Below are 26,432 nucleotides of genomic sequence, written 5' to 3'. Positions count from 1 at the left end.
AGGCAAGGACTTACCTCCACCAAAGTTGGACAGCTGTCAGAGAGGACCACGAGGGCTACTCTGGACCACCACCCGTGATGCAGGATCCATGCAGCTCTGGATGAGAGGAGATCCACACAGCCGGTCGTGATTACAGTTTGTGCCTGCGGATGCAGGGGAGTGACTCCTTCATTCCAAGAAAGATTCCTTTTTCCTTCTCGTGCAGACTGAGAACTTGCCACCCTCAGAGGATTCACAGCTGGGGAAATGTTGCAGAATCTGAAAGGAGCCGTGGAAACAACGTCTGAGATCACCTGCCTGGCTTGGCCAGGCCACTCGGATGCTCCCAGAGTTCCCTGCCAACCTTGGAAACAGGATGGCGGAACCCAGGGACCCTCTGGAGGAGCTCTGAGCACCACCCCTGGGGTGGTGCTGGACAGGGGAGGGGTCACTCCCCCTTCCATTGTCCAGTTTCGCATCAGAGCAAGTACTGGGGGTCCCTGAACCGGTGTGGACTGGTTTAGGCATGGAGGGCACCAAGTGTGCCTTTCAAAGCATACCAGTGGCTTGGGGAGGCCACCCCTCGAGAGCCAGTTACACCTATTTCCAAAGGGAGAGGGTGTTGCCTCCCTCTCACAAAAGAAATCCTTTGTTCTGCCTCCCTGGGCTCGATCAGATCAAGCAGCAGGAGGGCCGAAACCTGTCTGAGGGGTGGCCGCAGTGTGTTCTGCCCAGAATACCCTGTAAGACTGGTGGTAGCAATGCTCGGGGTCCTCTAAGGAGCCCCCAGAGTGTATGGAATCATTCTTCCAATACTTGCAACGGTATTGAGGTATGAGTCAGACATGTTTGATACCAAACATGTCCAGGTTCAGAGTTACAATTATGTAGCTGGACAAAGGTAATGATCTATGTCCAGTACATGTCTCAAAAGGCATCCCCGCACTCACAAAGTCCAGGAAACTGGACCTGGAGTTTAAGGGGTGCCCTCACACACCAGTACCTGCACCCTGCCCTCTGGGCTGAGAGGGCCTACCATAGGGGTGGCTTATAATGACCTGCAGTGAAAACGGATGCATGCACCCATTTCACGCAGACTGCAATAGCAGTCCTGCAGAACCCTTTGCTTGGGCTTCCTCTGGGTGGCAAAATAACTGCTGCAGCCCATAGGGATTCCCTGGCACCCCAATGCCCTGGGTACCTAGGTACCATATACTAGGGACTAACATGGGGGGGAGACCAGTATGCCAATTGTGGGAAGAAAAAGGTACAGTTACCAAGTTAGAAGGGAGAGAGCATAACCACTGTGGTCCTGGTTAGCAGGATCCCAGTGGACACAGTCAGACACTCTGACAACAGGCAGAAAGAAAATGGGGTAACCATGCCAAGAAAGAGGGCACTTTCCAACAGCGACCCTAATTGAAAGGCAGTGGACAGAGGGCAAAGTCAAAGGCAAAAACGCTGAGTGTGTGTGTTTGGAGGGGGTAGCTGTTTTCCAAGACTTAAATGGGACTGGTGTGTAATCATGATGTAGTGCTCTGTAAAGGGCTGTCTCATAGGAGGTGGTTTTGGTGATCTTTATATCCCAGGCCCAACTACTGTTGAAAGGGCCTTTGCTCCGCTTCTAGATGCCATTCCAGGCCCTGTTTACCCAAGCTTTACGGACTTTCTTTCTCAAACTCTCCTACCCAGCTCTCTGTAGTGCACTGTAGGGCCCCATAAAGCTTATGGCTCCCATTGATTGGCTTCAAGCCATCAGATTTCCCCCCCCCCCCATCCACCACCCCTGTCAGTGTCCTCCTTGCAATTTTGAACCACACTTCAGTGACATTTCCTCTTCATTCTTCATTGGAGGCCTTGTTGCCTGTCGAACATTCTGCACAGGTGTGTGATCGTCTTTCAGTACCACTGGGTCCGAATTTCTGATTTCCATCACGATTTGGAAGAAGATTCTTTTGCGCTTTCTCAACGGTGCAGTGGACGGTGGCAAAAGATGACATGGGTGCTACTCTTTCTATTTTCTTGTTCCCGAAAGAATGCTAGACCTCTGTCCTATTGTTTATCTTCATATTCTGGACTATATCCACCAAAGGAGAAGTTCAAGGTCCTGACATTAGTGTTTGTGTTCCTTGCCCTGGAGCATGGTGACTGGATGGTGTCCCTCGACCTGCAGGACCTTCTCACTTTGCAGTCCTGCTGTTTGAACTGACATATGTGCTGCTGTGTTCACCAAAGCGATGCCTGTGTTTGCAGCGCATCTTTGCAGATCAAGGGTATTGTATTTGTTGTTATAACTTTCCCTCAAAGATGGTATAACTGAGGAAAGAAATTGTCAGCTGAGTGGTTTTCTCCCATCGTTCTGCCTCGCAAAGCTGATCAAAAATAGTGGTTGTATGTTGATTTGAGGGCTTTGAATTCCACCATATTGGTTGATTGCCACCCATTGCCAAATATCACCAAACGGGTGTCAATGCTGGAAGGGGCAAAAATACTAATAGCATGTGTTTGGGCTAAAGATTATTTCAGAAGCTGTGTATTGGGTAGCTCGTTTGTACTGAGGACGGATCACAATCCCACTAGGGGCTGGATCACAATCCCCCTGGAGGATGATGGAACTCAACAGCAGGTATTGCCAAACTCACCTCGAGACTTCAGGAGTATAGTTTTAGAACAGAGTTTGTGCGAGGAAAAGAAATATGACAACTGTTTTTTCGTTTTTTTGGGTCATGCTTACCATGCCAGCAGTATGGAGAAGGATGTCTCATGGGATAATATGAGATGATTGCCACCAAGAAGAGATATAGTGACAAAGGAAATTCAAGTCACTGCGGAAGAAACTTGGAAAGGTTTCTTCCCAACTACTAAAAGTTGTGCGTTGGTAGAGTGGCCCAAATGCAGAGAAGTCAAAACCAGAGTAGTTATCCATGTATACAGTAGCAGATGAGTTGGAATCACAAGTGTTGTTTAAAAAAGGGAAATGTGTCCCTTCTGGAGGGGTACAGGACGTTCTTCTCAGGCTGGCTCATAAAGGACATCTGGGTATGTCTGCTATGAAACAACTGGTGCATACTTACTTTTGGTGGCCTAGAATGGTAGACAGGACAGTGAGTGTGTGAAGTTTGTGCTTGCCTTGAGATACATATCTGATCTGTTCAATTTTCTTCCCATGGACAAGGTTTGTATTAGTCTTAATAGACTGTCATTCTAAGTGGCCAGAGGTGTGAAATTTGTCACAAGCTACAACTATTATGGTGATTGAATTCTTCTAAGAAGTGTTTGCCAGGAAAGGCTGTCCCTCTGTTTTGCTGACAGACAATGGTGTTCAATTGGCATCTGTAGAAATGGAATCCTTTCCTAGGCATTGTAGTATCAAACATGTAACCACAGCACTTATATGAACCACATGAAAACGAAGGTTCATGCTGAAGGGTTACGTTGTAGAGGCAGATAGACAAGGAGATGATTAGAAAAATGCTGAGAGAGGTTGTGGATGTACCGTATAACCTCTCACACCATCACCGAAGTTAGTCCTTTTAATCCCGGCCCCCTGATACAACTCTGTAAAACAAAAAATAGTTGTACAGAGATTTTCATGTTTTATTTGTGTTTTTGTATCATTAGAGAAGTAATTTAGCTTGGGTAGACATTGCTGATCCGGGGCAATTTCTTTTTTCTGGACACTTTTTTTTTTTTTAATTGTTGGTTGTGTTGCAGTGATGTAATACTTCAGGAACCATGAAACCTATATACTTTATTTTGGTATCACAAAATAGGTTTTGGGGGACAAGTACTTGTATAGAGAAAGAAAATAACTTCTCAGAGCATCCCTTCTGCCATTTTCCAAAATGGCAGCTATAATAGAGGAAGAAAAGACATATATAGAAATGAAATAAATAAATGTTTATTAATCCTTTTATGTATATACCAACAATGTTTATGATCTGAATATGAAAAAAGTCCTGGTTATCATTCCTGTTTTAGACACATTTCCATAGTTCACTTTGTTTCTGAAATTGCTTGTGGTACATTTGCAGAATGTTGAACATTTGAGAACAGCATTTCGACGGGGACATCTTTTTGTGGCACAGGTTTTGCAAGTACATGTAAGTTCTGCGGGTAGAGGCTTTAGAAATTTTGTAGGTTTTAGTGCCCCTCAATATCTTCTCAACCAAATTCATATGGATCTTTCTCTACATATGCATGATCCAAAACATTTACACATCTTCTGATCAAGTAGAACGCTCTTTTAATGTGTCCATCCACAGAATGACATCAGCAGAAAGTCACTTAGCTGGACTGATCTCTTGAGCCCACTGTACCAAAGATTGTCAAATGTATGACAGTCTGAACTCGTTTTCCACACACGCACAAGCTATTTTTCTACATCTTTAAAGTCACATTCTTCTTCTGTCTCAGCAAATTATCTTAGAAACTTCACAGGTTCTGATGTTAAAGCTCCAAACTTTGTTACAATTTTGCTCATAATGTCATCACCCGTAAGAATATGTACCTTGATAAGAACGCTGGGCATCTCTGGGTCAAGTCTTTTGTACAGAATATAAAGAAGGATTAAGTGTCTTTTCTTGCTTGTCCTATAACTTATCCATAACTCTGACAATCCTTGACTTAGGAACATTGCAAGAAATCAAAAAATAATGTGTCATTTGACAGTACAATGCCTCGATTGGAGCCATTTTGGACAGCCTACTCAACATGTGACACAACATGATGGTCAGCTCCCTCCAATTTGATAAGTTCTTGAACAATATGGCCTGTACCTATATCTCTTGCAATAATAAGAAATTCAGTGTTCACTGAAGCATCAGCAGTGTTTTGATAAGTGAACATCTCCAAGTTCATATTTTTCGACGTTGATGACCAGAATTTATCAAGTTGTAAAGGTGTTCAATTTTTTTTATTGCAGGCAAGGTCAATTGTTCCACTTGTAGTCATTCATCTGATTCTCTCACCTTCTTTCACAGATAATTAAAGATCACTGTCAAAGACATTGTGCAGTTCATGCAAGGTGCTCATTGACTTTGCTATCTGTAGAACAGTCTAAACGACCTCTCCTAAGTTTCGCATGGATGAACTCCTGACCATTTGCAATTGTGACATGTAGTCCACAAGCATAGCAGTTTTCAATGAGGAAACCTTATCGAATTGAAATTCCTTAGGTGAAAGTTTTTTTCGAGCTTTGGTACAGGTGTGTGCTTCACTGATCTTGTTGCCGCATCTCCATCAAATAAGCAGTTTGTTGAAAGAAAGTCATGCAGCCAAATGTCCTTGATAAATTCACCACTTTCTACATCCATCTCTCTATGTGCTTGTGAAAGTTGTTCTTTTGTAACCTGTTTTGTAGTGGCTGGTTGGACGAAACTCTCATTATGGCCATCAAAGCATTGAAGATTATCTTTAGTGATTATGTCAAACAGTTTTTCTCTTTCAATATAAATCTTTCCTGCTTCAGTTCTACATATAGTTTCGATCCATTTTCCAGGACATCTAGTAGATCTGTCTTTATATCGTTATCCAAATGTTGTTTGGTCACAAAGTTGTGTAGTTGAACAAGTAGTCATTTCAATGGGGTGTCCTTGCTGCTGCCTGAAATGAAGACTGTCAACATGTTTATTAAACTGTTCCCCTTTTTCCCACAAGTTTGTGGTGAGGAACATTTTCACAATGGTCCATTAATTTTGAATTTGCCATCTCTCTGAAAACATTGCACATAGAAAGGACTTCATGGTAAACGACTGCCCTTGAGCAACATATTCACTTTTAAGTGCCTTACCAACTATTCCCTTGGAGTTTTTCTGTGATCACTGGATCGTCTTTTCCAGTTTCATATCTGAAGCCATAGCATTTAACCTTCCCTCTCTTTCACCACAAAATGTCTTTGGATGAATTTTCTGTAGAGGTATGGTTTTTCCACCTCTAACTTCACTTTTTCCAAATGCCAGGAACCCTATCTCGGGTAGTTCATGCAGTTGAGTTCGCGAAACTAAGTAATCAGTGACTCCAATCTTCATGTGCAGCTCCTAATCACCTTCCCGATCAGCATGTACCAAGATTTTCACTAGAGCTGCCATGTGTAAAGCATTTCCCCACTACTTGTTCTGATTTTTCTTCACATTCTGTGACAAACTCTATGAACTTGGCTTTCAGGTTTTCTGATTTTGAACTGTGTACTGAACATTGCCTGGCTTTGCATTTTGTCTTTTGAATGAAGTGCACTCTGTGACTTGTTCACTTCTGAAATAAGATATGCAAAACCTAATTTGTCGTTCTTGATCCAGAAAGCATTCCAACACAATGTTTCTAAAGCCTCAGATATGATGAGCATACCTTGTAGTGAACGAACACTCAATACTGACTGGACAGTTTTGCTTCCCAATATTTCAGCCTCAGGAAGGGCATAGTCTATGCCACATCCACTGAGTTAATTTCTTGCACACCGAAACACAACTTTTGTCTTGTAGAAAAAGCCCATCATTGGATAAAGATAATCAAATTCTACTTGTTTGCTCATAAAAATGTCAGCTACAATCTGGAAAACACCTTCATCGCAGAATATTTGCAGGATAAACTGGTCTTCAAGCTGAGCGTGTACATTTTGGAAATGTTTTAGAGTTGTGTACACTTTTTGAATTTTGTGACTGGAGATGGTATAACTGGTAAAACCATAATCTTCTTCAGTCGGACAATATTCTGGGAGAGCAGACCCTGAATTCCAGCCCACAGATGAACTGGCTTTTCTTCATCCTTCCGTCCGCACTGAATAAGCTATATGATAAATTCAGTCAAATCTGCTTTGCAGAACTCAGCATCAGGTAGAAGAAGATCCGTGTCCTCAGCCACTTTGAAACTTTGTTGTAGACTGGGACACGTTGAAGGCTTGTAGTGATTTTGTACACATCTGCAAGGCATTTGGCTTATAAGTTTGCAGCTTTGTTTGTTCATGCCTTCAGTTGAGACAGCCTGTTTTCCAGCAGCTACCTCATTGGTACAGTCTTGCAAAAGCACCAGGGCAGTATCATGTGTGCTGGATGTTCCAGACAAAGAAGAGCTGTCTTCAAAATTACCAAGATCAACAATTGTAAATCCTTTCCTGGTAAAGTGACTTAGAACTGGTGTGCTGTCGGATTCACAACATTTTACAGCATGAGCTGCTAAAACGTTTCTGCTCCGTACTATGGGATTATAACTTGTTGATACACAAATCCTATTTATTGAAGTGATTAGCTCTCTACTTCTGCACTTTTTATAGATTGCATGGGCAGTCATCATGTGCAGCCGCGTTTTCTTTTTGCAGTGATGTAATTCATATTATTTGATTTGGAAAAGACAGTACATTTGCACAGTATAAGACTGTTGGTTCATGGGATTGTCTTCCACTTTTTTACTTATATCTTCAAAGCTGTCATCAATGTTGTTGGCTTCTGTTCTGAACTCAAGAACTTTAGTTTGTGATGTTTTGCTTTGCTGATATTAAAGAATGATGTACAAACTGTTAAGACAACATCAGGCATTCTTGTTGAATCCCATGATTTGCAGAGCTCTGGGTATCACAAAACTTGTCATTAAGAAAAAATCTAAATCTTTGACGTTTTTTAAAATGGTTCCTGCTGATTTTACTGCATCCTGTGTTCTTATTTTGGCAGCAAGAACTTCAGGAGTCAAATGAGGGGAGAGCACCTTAATTGGCTCATTCTTTTTGCAAGACTAACAAAAACTGATTCTGTCATTGTACATTCTTACCAGAAAAATCGTATTTCATTATTATGGATCAGTACAGTTTCATCAATGTTGACCATTATTTTCCTGATCTCAATGAGGGTGAACCCGTAGCCAGTACTCAAGAGTAGCTTTTAAACTTTGTTTGCTTTTTTTAAAAAGTGCAAACTTAACTGAAGGCTGGCAGATAAGTTGGTGCTGGAAGCTCATTGTCTGTTCATATTTTCGAATATATGAATGCATGCAGTTCTGGTGGTCATACAGATCTGCTGCAAATACATTCATCTCGCTGTTTAGATCAGTTGCTCGGCTGAAAATGTCACCTTGGAAAAAAAACTAACTGCATATAAAAACATGTTTGCCCTTTGAGACTCCCATACTCTGTACTTTGTTCTTTTGTCACTCCCTTTGGGGGTTGTTCTGGCTAAACCACAGATAACACATTGATGAACCTCTGCTTTGTGATCAGTTGTTGGAGGTGGACGAGCATTGAGTTTGGGTGTGGGCGCTTTCTCAGAAGACTTGGATTCTTGTTGTGATTCACTGGTTAGTGCTATTTTTTTAGAACTTTTTCCAAGCTTTTTTCCATTATATATTATTTGTAGCACTTGTTACATTGATAAAATATTTGATCCCCTTCAGCCATCAATTTGTCTTTCGTGAACTGTCTTGCTGTATTTCTGCAGGATCTCAAACTCTCTTCTGTCCAGCCATAGTTGATGTTAGCTTTTCTTTCAGATTAGTTTGGCATATGGCACTTTTGTTTTTGGTTGAAGGAGTCCTCAGGTTTTGCAGTTTGCAGCTCTCTGTCAGGAGGTAAAGATCCTCTGATACCACCTGCTTTACTCATGTTTACGAATTTGAATCAATGGAAAACCTGAAACATAAATAATAGTAAAGTAAATTACCAATTTTTCGAAAATGCTTCATTATGGAGCTGCAATTTTGGAAAATGGCAGAAGGGTTACACTGAGCAGTTATTTTCTGTTGCTTATAAGACTACTTGACCCCTCAACCCTAGGTTTTAACACCAAAATGAAGTAAATAGGTCTCATGGTTCGTGAAATATAGCATCACTGCAACACATCTGCCATTTTTGAAAATGTCATCCAGAATAGAATCTGCCCAGCAATGTCTACCCAAGCTAAGTGACTTCTCTACTGATACAAAAATACAATTCAAAAATGAAAATCTCTGGAGAACTATTTTTTTATGGAAGCATATCAAGAAACAAGGACTACTTCAAATTGTTAAAATGCAGGGATCCTGCTTCCAGTTTGTCCATGGTGGTTCAAAGTAAAATGGGGAAGGGTTGAAGAGAAGTGTGATGTAGATGATGAGTGAGAAGGAAACAAAATAAATCTAAGGAATGGTATGGTGCTAGGTGAAAAACAAAGGCACTCGAGATTGGAGTTTGAAGAGCCAGGAATTATAAACAAAAGTCTCTGCAAGCTTGACAAGGCTATGAAGGTACTTAAAGTATTTGCTAATTTTGTGGTTAGTGAAGATAAGAATGTATGGAATGTGAAAAGGGTAGCCAGATGTGCAAGAACTGGTTTTGGTGCCAATGAAAAGAATGAAGATCATGACACAAAGGATGATAAAGGCTTTCGAGAGAAATTTGATAAATGGGTGCATCTAGAGAACCAAAATGAGGGGTCTAATGAGCATACTGGATTATTTGACAATTTGTAAGTTAATAGAGATTCTGTAGCCTAAAGGGGCAATCAAGATCAGACACCCACCTGGAAAATGTACAGAATGTGTCAAATTGAAGTAATTAACAAAGTTGTAGTTTTTGCTTGTAGTCATAATGTTCATAGTTCTGTGAACCTTCAAGTATTTTATATTCTTTATTTGGTTGTTTGCATCTTAACCTTTTTATCTTTTCCATATAAGGGAGGTTTATTGTATTTGTTATAATATTCCCTTGCACATGCCAATGTAACAATCCCTTGCACATGAAAATGTTGTTTTTTGGATTGCTTTTCGAATTCCATGACAATGTTTAGTCATGGAATGCAGGAGGCACTTGAGTTGATCTTTGGATGTATTTCTGTAGGTCGCATTGCTGTGCTGCTGGAATAAACCATCTAATCATATTCACTTGGAATTGATTTTCTTATGAAGGATCTCTGTATTTCAGTACAATGAAGACCAATTACTGTGCTGAAGTTACATTCACTGCAGCAGGTGTTAGACCACCATCCATGGCCTACCTGGGTTTTTCATCAACCCCCTCCAAGTCACACTTGCAACACTGTGCAACTCCATCAGGATGCAACTATGCATAAGGCTGTTGATCTTCACTCCCGAAAGTTCTTTGTCTTTTGGGCATGTCTTTGGACCTGTTGGCATCCTGCTAGAGCATGTAAGTTCATGTAGTATCTAATTTCAGTTGATCCAGCACAGAAGGATCAATTCAGACAAGATTTGGGTTTTAGGCAGTCGCACAAGATTTGCAGTGGTGGCTGCTACTGGAATGATCTCGTTGAAAGCCTTTTGGTTCACCTCGTTTTAGGACGGTCATCTGCTGGTGCTAGATTTTCCTCCTAATCCTTTGGTCTGTTGTGTGAGGAAGCTGTCTCAGAAATGGGTACAGATCATTTTGATTGCTCTAAAGGGGCATCTTTAGATGCAGCATTTGGATCTTTGCAAGTTCTTTCTCCGTCCTCTTCCCATTTGTGCCCTCAAAGTGACGTAGGATGACACCCTGCATCCAAACACCCAAAGCCTCCACCCTCATACCTTGAGTTAGTGAGCGTAAATGTGTGTTCCTTCAGTTTGCCCTCTGATGTGGTTGTCCTCAACCTTTAAGGACATCCCTCATCCACTGAAGAAGTCTTTGTTACCTTGTAGGCAGTGTGGATGTTGATATCCCTCAAGATTCATTTGTCTGCTTCCTTGCACTTTGCCTCCTCTCTTGCTCGACAAGTGTTTGCTGTGGGCACAAATAAGGGTAATTTGTAGGTCTTTTGTCTTTCTTTGGTTACCAGAGAAACCATTGTTCTTTAAATCACCAATTGTCATGCAGTTTTTGAAGGGTCCTATGCTTGTTTCCCCCATCTTCTATTCTTCACACACCCTCGTTTCACTGAGGAGGTGGATCGGCAACATGGTTTGGACCCATATAGGGTGCTTTTCTTTTAAATTGAAAGAACCATGTGAGTTCTGGGTCTTCAATCAACTTTTCTGGCTATCATGTGTCTGAAGCAATACTGTCCTGGCAAAAATAGACTGTCTAGAGGAAATCACAGTCTATTCCACCACAGCAAAGACTGCCTCTTTTGCCCGTTCCTTTTCCCTTCCCAGTGGAATCTGTGATTGGTCGTTCGTACCCATCTTCACCAGACTGAGTTACCTGTATTCAGAGGTCTTCTCGATAGCTGTTTTACAATGGTACTACTGCAAGATTTCTTGGCTTAACATTTTTGGTAGACCCGTCACCTGGGAGACACTGCTTTGGTTTCAGTTTGAGAGGTGAGGAATTGCAAGTAGCGCCATCAGAAGAACAAGTTATGTACATTAGATTACATTCTTTATGATGTATACTATTATCTGCAGGTTACTAGTTAGTTCCTCATACCTCCTCGTTATTAGGAACAGTTTTTCATAAGATCAAAATCTGGATTCATGTACTGCCTGCCATGTTGATGTCGTCAACCTCCTATCCGAGACTGGAAAACACTGATGGGGCACTCACACAAGTGCAGCCGGGTGGCTCTCTAATGCAGCTTTTTGATGTAGATCTAAGGGGGAGTACATATACAGTGACCTAGTAGCTCCAGGTTCAATCCATTGCTTGGCAGGATTCCAGAGAGGAGTAATCTGTAAGGAGATGTAATATCCACGAGAAAGGTTATTACCAGGAAAGTGCCCATCTTTCTCTCATGGCATTTATGATATGATGTCTGTGGACTGGTTCCCCACTTTTTTTGTTTGTTTTGTTCAGAGGATGCAAATTATATATTTTTTTTATAATCCAATCTTACTAAGTTTAATTCACAAAGCATCTTCGTCGATGCAGAAATAGCATCACAATTCTTGAGTCAAAACAAACCTTTGAGCAATCACAATCATGCATCAATATCCTCATTCCAGCGGGAGTCCGTGGTATGCCCACCACCCACCCCATATCTGATCATGTTTTTGGGGGCAGCCTATTGCCTCATAGACCAGTTTTTCTTGGTGAGCTTACCAGTCAACACCTCTCCTCCAAGCCTCCAGAGAAGGGGGCTTTAGTTTCTTCCATGCGCGGGTGATGTCCCTCATCACCACCAAGGAGTCGAAGCCCACAGAGGCCCTTTCGGTTTGCAGCCCCCTAACTTTCTCCATTGGACCCAGCAAAGCCACCAGGGGACTCAAGTCTACGGGGCAGCCCAGCACCCCAGAAATGTCCTGTCCTACCCCCTCCATAAGATGACAAGGTGGCGCAAGACCAGACCACGTGAAAGGAGGGAAAGGGAATTTTGCACTTCCAGCCTTGGCTGCCCAGCCCATCCGCAGCAGCCTTTGGCGGGGTCATATGTGTCATGTGGAGAAAGTTAATTTGAATCATCCGAAATTTCGAAAAAATTGCCATTCTCTTGGGGCCATGCATGCCTCCCTTGTGCTGGAGAAGGGTGAAGTGATCAGGCGCATTGATCAACAGGGAACGATAGATCATTTATATGGCTCGCTTACCCAACCTTCCCATCAGTAGCTTGGTCTCAAGGTGGCTATACTCGTGGATCCGAGTATCCACTGGGAGGTGGGACCCGCAAAGCATGGTGCAGTTGCAAATACCAAAAGAACGGTGTTTGGGGGGGGGGGGCTCTATTGATCACAGGAATCCTGAAAGGACACCTGTGTCCTCCCTCATCAAATGTACAAGATTCCTATTCTATCCCAGCAGTCGAACCCTGAAAGACACAACACCTGTCTGAGCCAGGTACCTGCCACAGCGTCGTCATGTCTAAGTCAGGAGTTCTAGCAGATAAAGTGCAAAGGCGCACTCCAACAAAGCACAGTGACACAGTTGCAGTAAGGAGTTGGAGGTATTGGGTTGCCATATATCAGGCTAATAGTCTTCTAAGCCCATGAGATGCCACTCAAGGCCATAAGTTGGATAGCCCCACCCCCCTGCAAAGCACTTGTTGATGGCAACCAAATGCACTGCAAGGTAGTAGGGATAGAGGACAGCCCTGATGAGTGCCTTAGTCGATCGGAATGAGCTTACAAAGGACCCCGTTGACTCAGACTTGAGCAGTAGAGGTGTTATTCAAGAGACCCACAAGTCTCTGGTAGAAGAGCCCACAGCCAGCCCTCTGGAGTACGGCAATCAAAAACAGTCATGAACCGTGCCAAAGGCCATCTGGAAATTGGCAAGGAGGGCCAGAGGGAGAGGCATCCAGCTGGTCTGGGAGAGAGCCAGTTGCATCCTCCAGATGCAGTGCTCGGTGCTTCTGCCCAACATAAAGCTGCATTAGTCTGGAACAATCAAACAAGACAGTGCCCAGCTCAACCTGGTCACTAAGACCTTCACAGAGACCTTGATGTCAACTTTAATAAGTGAGATCGGCTGGTAGGAGGAACAGTGGTCTGTGGGCTGGTCTGCCTTGGGTATGACCACAATAGTGGCAATGTCAAGGTCTGCGAGAAAGGAGCCCCATTTTGATGCTTCAGTATAGATGGGATCAAGTGGGGATGATACCTTTTAAAGAATTCAGGGCCAGATGTCCTCCCGGACTGAAGGATAGATATGGCCAGTCCGACTTCCTCTGCTGTCAGGGGCTGGTTCAGCACTTGTGCCAAGAAATAAGGAATTGAGTGCGAGGGGTTATCTCGAAGATAAGGGGAGGGGGGGGGGGTGGAAATGGTGGTGCTGTATATAGGTTTTTGGATAGAATGCTGTAAAGGCCTGTGGGATTGCGGACTGCGCCCCACAGAGAGCTCCGAAGGAGTCCCTAATGACCAGAACTATCGTGTTGGAAAACCCTCAAGCCGCCAGCCAGTACAGAAACTTGCCAAGCTTATTCCCTGACTCATAAACTGGCTAGGTGGATGCTTTCCAAAATTGCCTCACGTCTTCCAAAGAGATCTGATGCCGTCTTGCCTCTGCCAACTGGCGCTTGACTGCTCCTGGGATCTAATCTCCAGCGCTCTGCTTGGGTAAGGATCTGGCCCACAAGATCTACCATGTGGGCCAACTTACTCTGCTCCTTTCTTCTTACACAGTCCTTGAGCAAGCCTCATATGGTAGGCTTGCTCCAGAGGTGAACCAAAGACCCCTGCAGCCCCCGTGGTCCAAGTCCTCTCCCCCCACCCCTCCGAGCTTCAGGGTGCCCCCTCAACACAGTGCCTATGCCTGAGAGCTCCTGAGTGCTTTGCAGGGCTAACCCCCTCAAGTTGTTACACCACTGGCTTGTTCATAGCCCATAAAGTCCTAGCCGAGAATACTCAGCCAAGGTTCACCTGGAAGAAGGCTTGTCATTCCTCCTCCACAAAGTCTGCACATTCCTGATCCATCAGGTACCAAGCATTAAATCTCCACGGTGGATGTAAGTAGTGCGGTTGAGAGCCCCATTCTAGAAGGAGGGGTGCATGATGGGAAATATCTTGCAGCAAAATCAGATTAGATTGTAGAGGTAATAGGTCACACACCGGGAGCAAGAGCAGATTGTTTCTCGACTCTATTTTGAGGGCCACAGACCTGTGCATGTAGGACTGTTGTGCAGGGTTCCAGGAACACCACGCATCACAGAGGCCATTAGAGTCCGGCCACCCTACCTGACTACCTCGGCCATGTCTCACGTTGGGTCTGGGACCCCTTTGAAGTCCACACCAATCAAGGTCATGTCAGGGGGAACGTCCACAATCAAGGCCTGAACGCTTATAGAGTTGAGTGTAGGAGCTACTGGGGAACATAACACAAGACAAAGTTTTACTGCTGGGCCACCAGACGCCCTTCAGTGCCCACATATCTCCCTTGGAGGTCTTAGTTAAAGGCAGTCACCACCATTGGAAAGGACCTATGTAGTAGGATCACAAGCCCCCATACCACCCCTCCACTGAACTCCCACCACCCCTTCCACCCACCCCCCTCCTCTGCGAGCTGCCAGAGAATCCTGCTTGAAAGATGCAGTCATAACCAAGTCGGCTGAGGAAGAAAGCTTTTGCACAACTGACCGTGGTACTAAAACATGGATAAGACCTGCCTTCTGTCCAAGCCCTCAACCCTGACTTAGATTTGGGTAATAACGGAAACTCCTCATTCGTGGAGGACAATCTAAATTAAAAGTTGAATCTATTTGTGGGTTTTTATCCTGATTGAGCACTTTCAGAAATCAGAGGGGTTTAATTACCAAGCTTTAACCATAAATCTAGTTTAAAGTTTTGTTTAGATGCAAATGCTTTTGTGAAGGAGAATTTACAGTTTAAGTTGTTATGAAGGTTATAATGCATGCGGAAAATTGTACATTCCAGGGTAATGAAGTGCATGTATTTACATTGAAAATTAAGTTTGTTAATGCATGAAATGGATAAACCTGTAATTGACTGTCAAATACAAATGTTAATATGCTGCTTATGGATTAATCACATCTATGATTGAAGTTATTTTTACAGTCTATAAGTGCCCATCATTGCGTGACTTTTCAAATGCAATTGTAATGACTTTTTCCGTTTCTTCAGCAGAAATATTGCTGACGCCTGGAATCCCATTTCAGCAATCATAAGAATAAAACATGCACTATAAAGAACAAAGACGCGATGCTGGCACAACTTGATGAGCCTCATTGAGAAGGCCTCACAAAGTTCCTTGGAAGATATTTTGGTCTAGTAAATCATCCAGTGTAATATTGTATTGCACATCTCAATGGACATGAGGATTATTGAATGAGTTTGCAGCCTCTGGTTACTACAACATTTTATGGCGAACATTTATGTATTGACTGCCAACCAGAGAAGTATCCAAAGATAATGAAGAGATTTGAGCAAGGCACCAGGGGAAATTCTTATCAAATGTTACGTTTTTGGAGCAGCATTACTTAAGTTCTAAATCCTGATCTTGCTTGCACCTTTTGAGACAATGAGATGATTTCTCATCCTTTCTTATGAAGCCCTCTAGGATTTTCTAAACGGAATGTACATGGAGAAGTTTTCCATGCTTTTGTTTGAATGAAATCTTACATGCAAGCTTGTATTGGTCATTGATTTCTGCAGTGGAATGTGCTTTTATGAATGTTGAAATGATACAGTTTTGAAGAACCTTTGACATACACAACAAATGCTATAGCATCTGTTATGGAGCTGAACAGTAAATGGAACAATAACCTTTCATCTTCTCGGGACTAAACCTCCTTCAGAAAGGACGTAGTACTGCATTATGCATCAGAATTCTTTGTAAATATACCATGTACATATTTAAGATATTGTATTATATTTGAATTTTGTAGGTCACAAACTCACTTTTGCGGAGTTTGTGACGCTACATATTTAACAATGTCTGTAAACTTTCAGCCTAGTGAAATCAATCTACGAATATTTGTTGGTTTTATTTAATGTCCTTGGAGAGGAGGCTGCTTTCATCCTTTTTTTGTTGTTTGTGGAGGTTTATGGCAAGATGTCACAGAAATGTACAAATAAAAGAATGTTATTTCTGGTATAGATTTTACATTTTGGTTAGGTTTAAGCAGTCTGCTTATTTTTCCATTTTTAGCAAGCACTTTGTTTCTTCTTTAAAAGTGGCAATTTGAAAGGTGAAAACTTTTTTAAAGCTGTAAATAACAGTACAAACGTTTGTGGTATTTGTATGTAATGTTTCTGTGTTTTTGTCTTTTCTCTCTGTTTAACTATACTTTAATTGCATCTGTAACTCTGTAAATTAAGGTTGTGTTCTCTCATTGATAATTTTTTGGCAGTAACAAGGCGTGAAGCAGTTATGCCTAAAGCTTCACTTGCCAGCAAATTCAGACCTAACATACTTTGTTGTCGTATATATAATTAGTTCAATAATGTAGCACATTTGAACTTTAGAATGTGCTTGGCGGCAATAAGTTAGCTATGTCAAATCCTAACAACCTAGAGTCAAAAGCTAATCCATCCCTGTGAAATTTAAACCAGTAATTTTTATTGATGGCTAATTCTAATTTTTGGTGTTTGTAGACTAAAGAATCTGCTTGTCAAATGTCACGAGCTTGTGCTGTACAAAAACCTGGTTCAAGTTAAATTTGTAGCTTTGATTCTTAGAAGTGATGCTTTGAGGGGATGAGAAGTATTATCTTCATGCACAATGTTTAGCTGGAAAGACACCTAGAGATAAAGTATATCATGAATGTAGGTGGTTAGTAGTGCACCATGCATAGTGGATGTAATTCTGTAACTTTCAGTCGAGTTTATGTTGAAGCAATAATATCTATTTTAGAAGTCATCTGTGCTGCTGTTGTGCTTAGTTCGGGGAATTGTTTTGTCAGAATTTAACAGGAGGAAGCTTTTTGTCAATAAGTAGGTTGTTTTACATGTCCATTCTTATTATAATGTTTCCTTAATAATTCAGTGGAATACAAATTCCTAAATCATACCTTTCATTGGAATTTGGGTCATTACAAACCAAATTTATGATGGTCTATTTCACTGTTCTTTTACCAGAGTAAAAAATTGCCTTCTTTCTTTTATACCATTGCTGCTTAAATGCCATTGCAAATTAAATTTGTTATTTAATCATGAGATACCGGGTAAAATGTCTCTAGTAATGATACAATTGCAGTCTACAAGAATTTCTAAAAGGAAGTCTAACTGAATCAAATTGCCTACATTTAACAAGCAAAGAGCTTGCAACTAAACTATCCAGTTAATGGGATATCATGCATGACAGTCCTATTCACAATTAAGCAAATTGCACTTTTACATTTGATAACAGGTGACCAAAGGTTATTTGGCTGCAGTGTTAATTTTGTTGTCTCTTACCCTCGAATTACCCTTCTTGAATGTTAAAAACTCCTGTGAAAATGACATGTACCATCAAATAGTGACAAAGTATCTTCTGGTGTAAACATGCATCTGGTCTTACAGTGGTCATTTTTATACACAACCGAATGAATGTTAAATACTTTGAGGTCGTATTTTGCGAAAAGAGCTATTTGAAGGAATCACCCAATATGTGTATGAAATGCCCAATATAAAGACATACAAATTCATAATCTTTGTTTTAATGTAAAATTTTGAGGGTTGAGGGAATTGCGTTCCAGAATGAGGCACAAAAGTCAAGAAGATGTACACTACTAGGCAGGACCATCAGGTGATCGAAGGCCTTGATTTTTGTAGCAGAAATGGTGCCTCCAAATGCTTTGAGTGTTGGAGAGGCCTATCCCTCAGTGAATTGAACAACTGTAGTTTAAGCAGACTGATGCCTACATACTAATAGTTATAACTAGGTCCGGATGGGGGCACACTGGAGTAGTAAAGCCTGTGCTGACTTGTTTGTGACTGAAATGGAAGTTGGCACTATGAAGTCCAGGGTGATAGTTACAGATACTTGTCATTCACTGGATCTGGTGTCTCTTAAACTATCCATCCAGCACAACAGTTTGGTTTTGCTTCATATGTTTCCCTTTTTTAAGCATGGTACTTCAGACGCCACATGGATTTGTTTTATTTAACCTAGTCCAGTTTATGTATAAGCGCCTCTGTGGGTAGTTTACTAAATTATTACTCTATTTTTATTTTAAGTCTGGGTGTGCACAATGTGAATTTAGGACATGACAAAAGAAAATGCATGGTTCTGCTTTTGTTAGTTTGATGCCTTCATTGTGTTTTCAATCAAAAGATTTGGGTGACGGATTAAAACAAGCTTCTTGTGGGTGATTGGGACTCATTAGAAATTCTACTTTTGTTAATCATGAGAAGCGTAGTTTGTGCTGCCTACTCAAATTCCTCCAGCTGTATTCTCAAATTTATACTTGGAGCTGCAGGGTCTTTTGCCCAGAAGAAAACTGAAAGTTCTGACACAGATGGCTCTATTCTGTTAAACTGGGTTAACACTGTCCTGTTTTGTCTGTCTGTTTCTGGAACTTGATTGCAAAGCTCTGATTAATTAAAGATGTGGTTTTGCTGATTATAGCATATAAGAGATGATATGAACTAGAGATTCTTTCTGGCATTAGGTGAAGCTCTAGAATTGGCATTTAAGATTTCAAAGTAAACAAGTGACCTTTACTTTCTGGTTTTAAAAACTATGTGCAAGAGTGTGAAATCCGCAGTCTCGTATGAAAATAACCTATAAACAAGTGTCCAAAAGACCTTCGTATACTAGAGGTCATGCCTGCAAATATAAATGTATATCCAGTATTCACAAGCCTTCATTGGAATTTATCTTGATAACTGTTTTATTTCAGCACCCCACTTCATAATTTAATTTCTAGTGCCTTTTTATCGTTAATATACATAAAATGACATATGTTTCAATTGGATGATGTATGTTCTGTGAGAAAATTAATTTCTTATGTTGATAAGTTGTTTTGCAGTAAACTTGTTAAAATCTCCTGCAGTACCAGTTTCCTCTTTCTTTGGGACTGGGACAGAGTGAAACTTACTAGTGATTTTCTTTTAAAATTCATGAGACCTAATCTCTTTTCTGTCATTAATGTGTTCCAGTTCTGCAGTCATGTTGCTTTGGGTCTGCTGGTGCTTTCTGATTTTAAAAGTGAATATTTATTTCATGTAGCTTACCTGCCTCTTGCTGTTCTTGGTCCTCGGTGGTCTTTTGGAAAATATATAGAGTAATAATCAAGATCCTTTTCATAATGACAAATTCTTTTTCTTTGTTGGACACAGATTGTTGTTTAATTAAACCTTTAAAGATAACCCAATTACCAGCACACAGTGCACTTACTTTCCCTGTAGTATGATAGTGTCTAAAGGTGTGATAGAGAAAGCTGATTTAATATTGGAAATGATATGCTGCATTCACTTGTCCTACATCAAGCTGTCACTTAATTTATTGAAGTCTTTTTTTTTTGGAGCGCCTTAACATCATCTTTAGCAAGGACAAGGGAGTACCTTAAAATTAATTTATAGGAAGGTTTTGTTTCCCCTATTTCTTGATCTAGATTCTCATATGGACTGGTGTGTAAAAAAGAAAACGAATGCAGTAAAATAGGCAACTTAGGTTCTGTGAAATAACTGCTGCACTGTATTTTTAGCTTAAACCGTTACTACTCCAAAGTTGCATCTCAGTGTTAAGGGACTGGTATGAATCCTGCATCCATGTATAAGGTGCTTTTACAGTTCCATCTTTCTCACCTTATGAGCTGCTTTTACCAGAGTGCTGAGTCCTAGGTCTATAAACTCTACTAACACTGGTTCATGTCCTCCTGTGTCATAATCAAAAGCCTACTTATGTATGTCTATGCAACCAAGGAAGCTGGAGTAGTCCTAGTCTGGAAGGATATTGTTCTATGAAAAATGCATGTAATGGTGTGAACACCATGTTTCATATAGACTATACTAAAATAAATGCCATTGTTTCAGTGCACAATTTCTACTAACTCCCATTATTTAGTACCTCTGGCATATTGTGCGGTTGTTCTCCTCAGAGTCTACCAAGTCATACAAGGTCACAATCTGTACTGCTTTATAGAATAGGCAGAACATACAAATTATACTCTCCTTTGTTCATGTCCCTTTATTGATCCTCACTGAAAATGTTTTTGGTGTAATCATTATTCAATTTCATCAGTGCCATCCTTCTTCCATTACCTCTTTTACAATTGTATGGATTGTGCCCACACATGGACTGATAGAAGTTTGAGGTACCTGTGTTCTACCATCTATAGTGTTCCATGTGCTCCAGTAAGATGTCAATTCATGATTGGCTCCCTCCTTGCAATAGTGTTGCATTGGTTGCATAAAGAGTCATCTATAATTCTCAATTAAAATACTAACATAATTCAATGTTTTTTCTCTGTAGGTGCCTTGTAACCTGCAGCACATTATTCTAAGACCCATTCAAAATACTAACTTCTGAAATTGAATTGTTACTAAATCTAATTTGTTGTAACCAGTAATAAGGTACTAGTCTCTATTTAGAACAGTACCTTGGGACAATTATCTAAAGAGGTGATGTTGGTGCTATTGATCAAACCAGGAAGGGTTAAATTCAGAATTCATTTAGGATTTGTCATGACTTATGTTTCTCAATATTTTTCATTTATAAAAGTCGGTTTCTTGATCCTTCACTTTATTTCCTGTTGTATGTTGTGCATTACATGGGGCAAGGATTCCAAACATGACCCCTTCTCTATCACATGCCACGCTACTTTCTCTCGTTAGTCACAGCAGATGTTAATGTAAACAAATGTAACATAATTGTCCCTGAGCTCATCTTTTGGCTTGTTCTATTTTTACTGTGTGAGGACTGGGATATTTGTTCTAGATTACTGGTTTTTGCTTGTGGTGCTCTTTACAATTCAGCTTCTGTAATAGGCTTCATCAGCGCCCTTACACACCTGTACATTTTGAGAGAAACACATTATTTGATGGCCAGTATTGCTGGTAGGTCATTGTCACATTTGTGGGGTTTTTTGTTAAAAAAAAAAAAAAATATAACATCCAAATATTCATGAAAAGGGTGATTCTTTACAAAAACAATCGAATAGACTAGATCCTAGGGACACTTTTAAAAGGAAGAAAATGCAAATCATGGACCTCATTTGTTTTGTAAATGAGATCTTATTTAATGCTCTCTTTGAAAGAATCAGCTACTTTCTAGGGTTACACGGAGCAAACCACAAATTCATAGATGTAATATGGGAATAAGAATATTGGCTCCTTTTAACCCTACAACAACCGTCAATAGACATTCTTAAGTACCTTTTACAAACATTTTCACAAATGTGACATGCTACAATTGTCACAGTATGTTGCTTGTATTCCTTTGTATTTTTAATTTGTTTTCTCTTCTTAAATATCTGATCACTATAAATCTCAAATATCACTTTAGCTATCATCTAATTAATATAATTATTGTGCATGTAAGAGAGGTCCATAATAACTATATCATCAAATTGCATCTGCCTGTCCATATGAAAGGGTCCACAAAATAATGAAAGCCACAAATGTTTGCACAGCTACACCTTGCAGTTTACGACCAGTTCGTAGCCTCTCCCAAAATGTGTTCTGCAGGAGAAAAAGAGAGAGCATTATTGAGCTATATTTGAATGTTGAAACGTTATTGAGTAAAGTTTATTTTACAACATGTGTGCAGATTTTGGAAAATATAGTATGTGAATAAATATAAAGTCATAATTCTGGTAAAGCAATATGTAAGATCTTCTTAGGAGGCTTACCGTTTCAGATCATTCTACATTTACTTTATATTATGGAGTGCTGGAAATACCTAATGTCTTCACATTGCAAGCAGAACATTATTTGTGGCAACTGCTGATTGGAAGCTGTTACTGCTTATTTCTATATTGATGTTAATATTCATGTAAATAAAGGTTTCTATTTAAAATGAGACTTGAAATTGTATTTCGTTTGTATGGTTTCTCAAAGGGCCATAGATTTATTTTGTATGGGGCGGGGGGAGCTTGCCGCCAACCAAAGATGGCCACGCACTAGCTGAGCTCCAGCGCTTCTGGGGTATATAACCCTCCTAAATCCAACCAAAAATCCTGCTGACGGTGGGGCTCAGGGCATACCTGGAGCCCTGCGAGCTTGGGAGAAACGGCCCAGCCCTCGATGAGGCTGGCTGAGGGCTGCGGGCAGTGAGGTGGCTCTGACTGCCTCTGGACAAAATGGTGGGCGGAGAGGCCCAACGGCGCGAGGGAAGAGACAGCAGCCTTGACCATAGTGAGGTGCCCGGAGTGCGAGGGCCATCACTACTGCTGCCTGCCACGCTGTCATCCCCCCCCCCCCCCCCTCCCCCTCCCCTGTGGGGAGAGGGACTGCCCTGCTTCTGCGGCGGCCGAGAGCTGCAATCCGGACACCTGGCTACGGAGAGTGTGAGAGGGGGGACTGACCAGAAGGTGGCCTGGACCAGTGGAGAAGAGGTAGGCCACCTGGAGCCCCCACCCAAGGCAGCGGAGGTGACACGGGGATCCAGGGCCTTGCGCGAAGCCATCGGACAGAGTCAATTACACAGTGAGGCCCCGGGGTCACAAATGACAACATCATAGCTGGAAGAGGGGACCCAACAGCGGAGGCAGAGAGGTGAATGAACCTCGCAAGGCCGGAAACCTGCGGATAACCCCAGAAAATGGACCGGGGGGAGAGGGGGGAACCACCAGACTGCAGTGGAGCCAAGCGACAATTGGGTACATGACATGGGGGGGCGGGGGCCTTGGTGGTGGGGACAGGTGGGCATTTGGAGCAGTGGGGGGGGGGGTCCACGGGGGGATGGTACGGGGGTGGGGGGCGCACAGGGCAGATCAGAGCTCACGGCGTACAGTAGCAGAGAGGGTGGAGTGACCAAGCAGTTTCAAGAAAGGACTTAGGGATAGATATGTTCTTAGTGCCACACAATGGGGGGCATCTGGGGTTCACATAACGCGGTTCAGCGGTAGAGACATCACTAGTAGTGGGTAGGAGGAAGCATGGAGAGGCATGCGAGTCAGACTCTATATAGAAACAACAGGGTGAGATGGGTGGTCGGTACACAACTTGACCATATGGTCCTGGAACATTAATGGGCTGGGGAGCAGGATAAAACACACTTTGGTATTACAGCATATAAAGCATCACTCCCCAGACATGCTCCTATTTCAGGAAACGCACCTAAGAGGCAACCACTATAATGCACTAGATAGATTTGGTTATATCCTCAAAGCACACGCAGGGTACACTACTGACTCTAGGTGAGTGGGCATTCTATTGAAAAAAAAGATACCCCCTATCCACCAGCTGTGGCATGACCACATGGGCTGATACGTGGCTCTCTTGGGTACCTGGGAGGTCACTATGCTCAACCTGTGCTCCGTGTACCTTACCCCTTTACAGGCATTGACCATTGCAGAGGTGGGGGGACCTGTTACTACACCTACCCACTGGGATCCTTATTTTGGGGGGGTGCGGGGGAGATTTCAATCAGACCATGAACTTAGAGTTGGACAGATCTGGGACTTCAGGCGGGGGGCGGCCGGGGACACTTTCCCAGTTTGCTGGGGCACTGGGCCTGATTCTCCTCTGAAGGAACAGCAACCCACATGCAAGACAATACACATACTTTTTGGTGGCTCACAGGAGTTTCTCCAGATTGGACTACATCTTCCCCCAGTGTGCGTACACTCACCAGTTTCACAAAGCGACTATACATGCGAGGGGAATCTCTGACCATTCCCCGGTCGGGGCTAGACTGGCGGGCCCACAATGGGACCATATGCTGCTGGGGAGACTGGACATTTGGGGCTGAGGGAGCCAGGGGTTAGGGAGAACCTGCGGGAGGGGGCATCCCTTTACTTTGGAGAATCAGGGCACAGTAGCGTCAGCCGGGACATTATGGGAAGCCTTCAAGACAGTTTTGAAGGGACAAGCGCAGGTGGCCCTTGGGGTGACAAGGAAGGAGACACGGCTAGCATGTGCTATCCTAGAGAAAGACATTGTCAGCTTGAAAGAGACCGTTCTGGCTTCCAACAACCCAGAAGATCATGAGCAATTGCGACTGTAAAAATCGGACCTGAGAGCTCTGGCAGAGAACCAGGCCAAGCAATATGCTATAGCAGTCCAGCGTAGGCTGTATGATCTGGGTGACAAGGCGGGCAGGATGTTAGCATAGCTCAAGCGGAGGGACGGAGAGCGTGCATGGGTATTGAGGATGGAGAACTGAGTGGGTCACACAAAGACTGGGGCAGCCATAGCAGACTATTATGAAAACTTGTATCCCTCCAGGACAGAAATGTCTGCTGAGGATTTCTTCAGCGATATCCAACTACCGGTATTGAAGACATGACAGAGACGCACTGGAAGCCGCCTAGATGGAGGAAGAGGTGACCCTGGCGTTGCGAGTCTTGCAGATGGGAAAGGCTGCGGGCCCAAAATGGATCCCAGTTGAACTGTACTAGGGAATGGCCAGCGTGATTGCCGGTCCACTCCTGGTAATGTTTAAGGAAGCCAGGGACAAGGGCTGTTTACCGGTAGACCAAAGGGCCGTGACAATTGTGGTGATTCATACGGAAGGGAGGCCCCTGGACGCGTGTAGCACATATAGACCCATATCCCTCCTTAATATGGTGTCCAAGGTGCTAGCCAAAGTGTTAACCAATAGGTTGCGAGGAGTAATGGGATACCTAGTGCATCCAGATCAATTGGACTTTATTCCAGACAGAAGCATAAGACTAAAACTTAGGTGCTTGTTTGGTGTGCTGCACCTGACCAAGGAGCCAAAGGCAGATCAGGCAGCCCTGATGGCGCTGGACACCCAAATGGCGTTTGACTCCCTGGAGTGGAACTATATATTTGCGGTCATGGAGAGACTGGGGTTTGGGCTGCAGTTCTGAAATGGATCAGGCTGCTGTATGACTCCCCCATGGCGCGAGTGAAGGTCAATGGAGTAGTGTCCAGAGAATTTGAGTTGTATAGGGGTATCAGGCAGGGTTGCCCATTGTCCCCCCTGCTCTTTGCCCTAGCATTGGAGCCATTGGCAGCATGGATCCATCAGGATCCTTGGTGAAGGGCATCCAAACGTCAGGAGGCTGGGAGGAACGTATATCCTTATATGCAGATGATATCCTGCTATGTCTCACAGCCCTCACTGACAATAGGCAGGCTCATGCAAATATTTAGAATTTTTGGCGACCATTCAGGATATATGATAAATTGGTCCAAGTTGGTGGTATATCCTCTGGTGGGAGAGGTACCCAGCCTCCCGGGAGACTGGGGCTCCGATAGGGACGGAGGGCTTCTGCTACTTAGGAATATATGTAACCAGGGACTTCCTGAGGAAAAACTTGACTGTTTAACTGGAGAGACTTAAGGGAGATGTGACACACTGGCACGACCTCCCTCTGACCTTGATGGGAAAAGCAGTGATCCATAAGATGATGAGCCTGCCATGCCTCCTATGTCCTTCAAAACACCCATGTAGTGTTCCGCGTGAGGTGTTTGGCACAATCGCATCAGTGGTGTGGAGATTGCTGTGGGGGCGGGTACACTGAGGATTCCCTGGGGGGGGGGGGGGGGGGGTGATTGGCAATACCGGACATTCAGAAATACTATTGGGCAACGCACCTTTTGGTGGTCAATGACGATGTTTGGGGACCAACAGGATCCAGCATATAGGCAAGAAAGACATCTGATGGGGTGGGAAGCCCTGCTACATGACTCAACAGGAGCCGGGCACTGCCCCCTCACACAAGGGCAGTGACCCAGGCCTTCAAAGAGGCAACTAAACACCTGGGGTGGTTGGGAAAGCTCACTGACCTTACCCTGCTGTGGCACAGCGCCGAGTTATCTGAGGTACGAGGCCTAGCGGGATTCAGGAGATGGGAGACTACTGGCATAGAACACTTGAGTGATGTGTGGAGGCGACAGGCATTCATTGGTTTCAAGACATTTAAGGGAGGAGTATGCTCTGGCACCCAGTGACCACTTTCGATACTTGCAGCTCAGACATGTGCTTAGGAGACACATTAGGGAGGGGGACAGCCTGCCGGATGGTTATCTGTTGAAAGATCGCATCCTGCTGGAGCCACTTCATAGGCGGGGCACGTCTGTAATTTACAAAAAACAAATTAACAACTCCTCTG

At 42.9% G+C, this 26,432-nt stretch overlaps 1 protein-coding gene across 8 annotated transcripts in view; it reads left to right on the top strand.

Annotated features, from left to right (window-relative positions):
* The window catches only part of NCOA3 (nuclear receptor coactivator 3), a 558,025-nt gene extending 535,816 nt beyond the window's left edge, over window positions 1-22,209 (top strand). For 5 of the 8 annotated variants that reach the window (XM_069243454.1, XM_069243453.1, XM_069243457.1 and 2 more), the window contains one exon: window positions 15,385-22,209. In XM_069243454.1, the coding sequence (XP_069099555.1) occupies window positions 15,385-15,399 (15 nt within the window). In that variant the 3' untranslated portion in view covers window positions 15,400-22,209. The remainder of the gene's footprint in view (window positions 1-15,384) is intronic. The other 3 variants (XM_069243459.1, XM_069243458.1, XM_069243460.1) reach the window with 2 other exon arrangements.
* Window positions 22,210-26,432: the final 4,223 nt, after the last annotated feature.

The sequence above is a fragment of the Pleurodeles waltl genome, chromosome 7 (genome assembly GCF_031143425.1).
Source record: "Pleurodeles waltl isolate 20211129_DDA chromosome 7, aPleWal1.hap1.20221129, whole genome shotgun sequence".
NCBI classification, from domain to species: Eukaryota; Metazoa; Chordata; class Amphibia; order Caudata; family Salamandridae; genus Pleurodeles; species Pleurodeles waltl.
The sequence above is the reverse complement of the archived record's forward strand: the minus strand, read 5'-3'. Positions and strand labels throughout refer to the sequence as shown.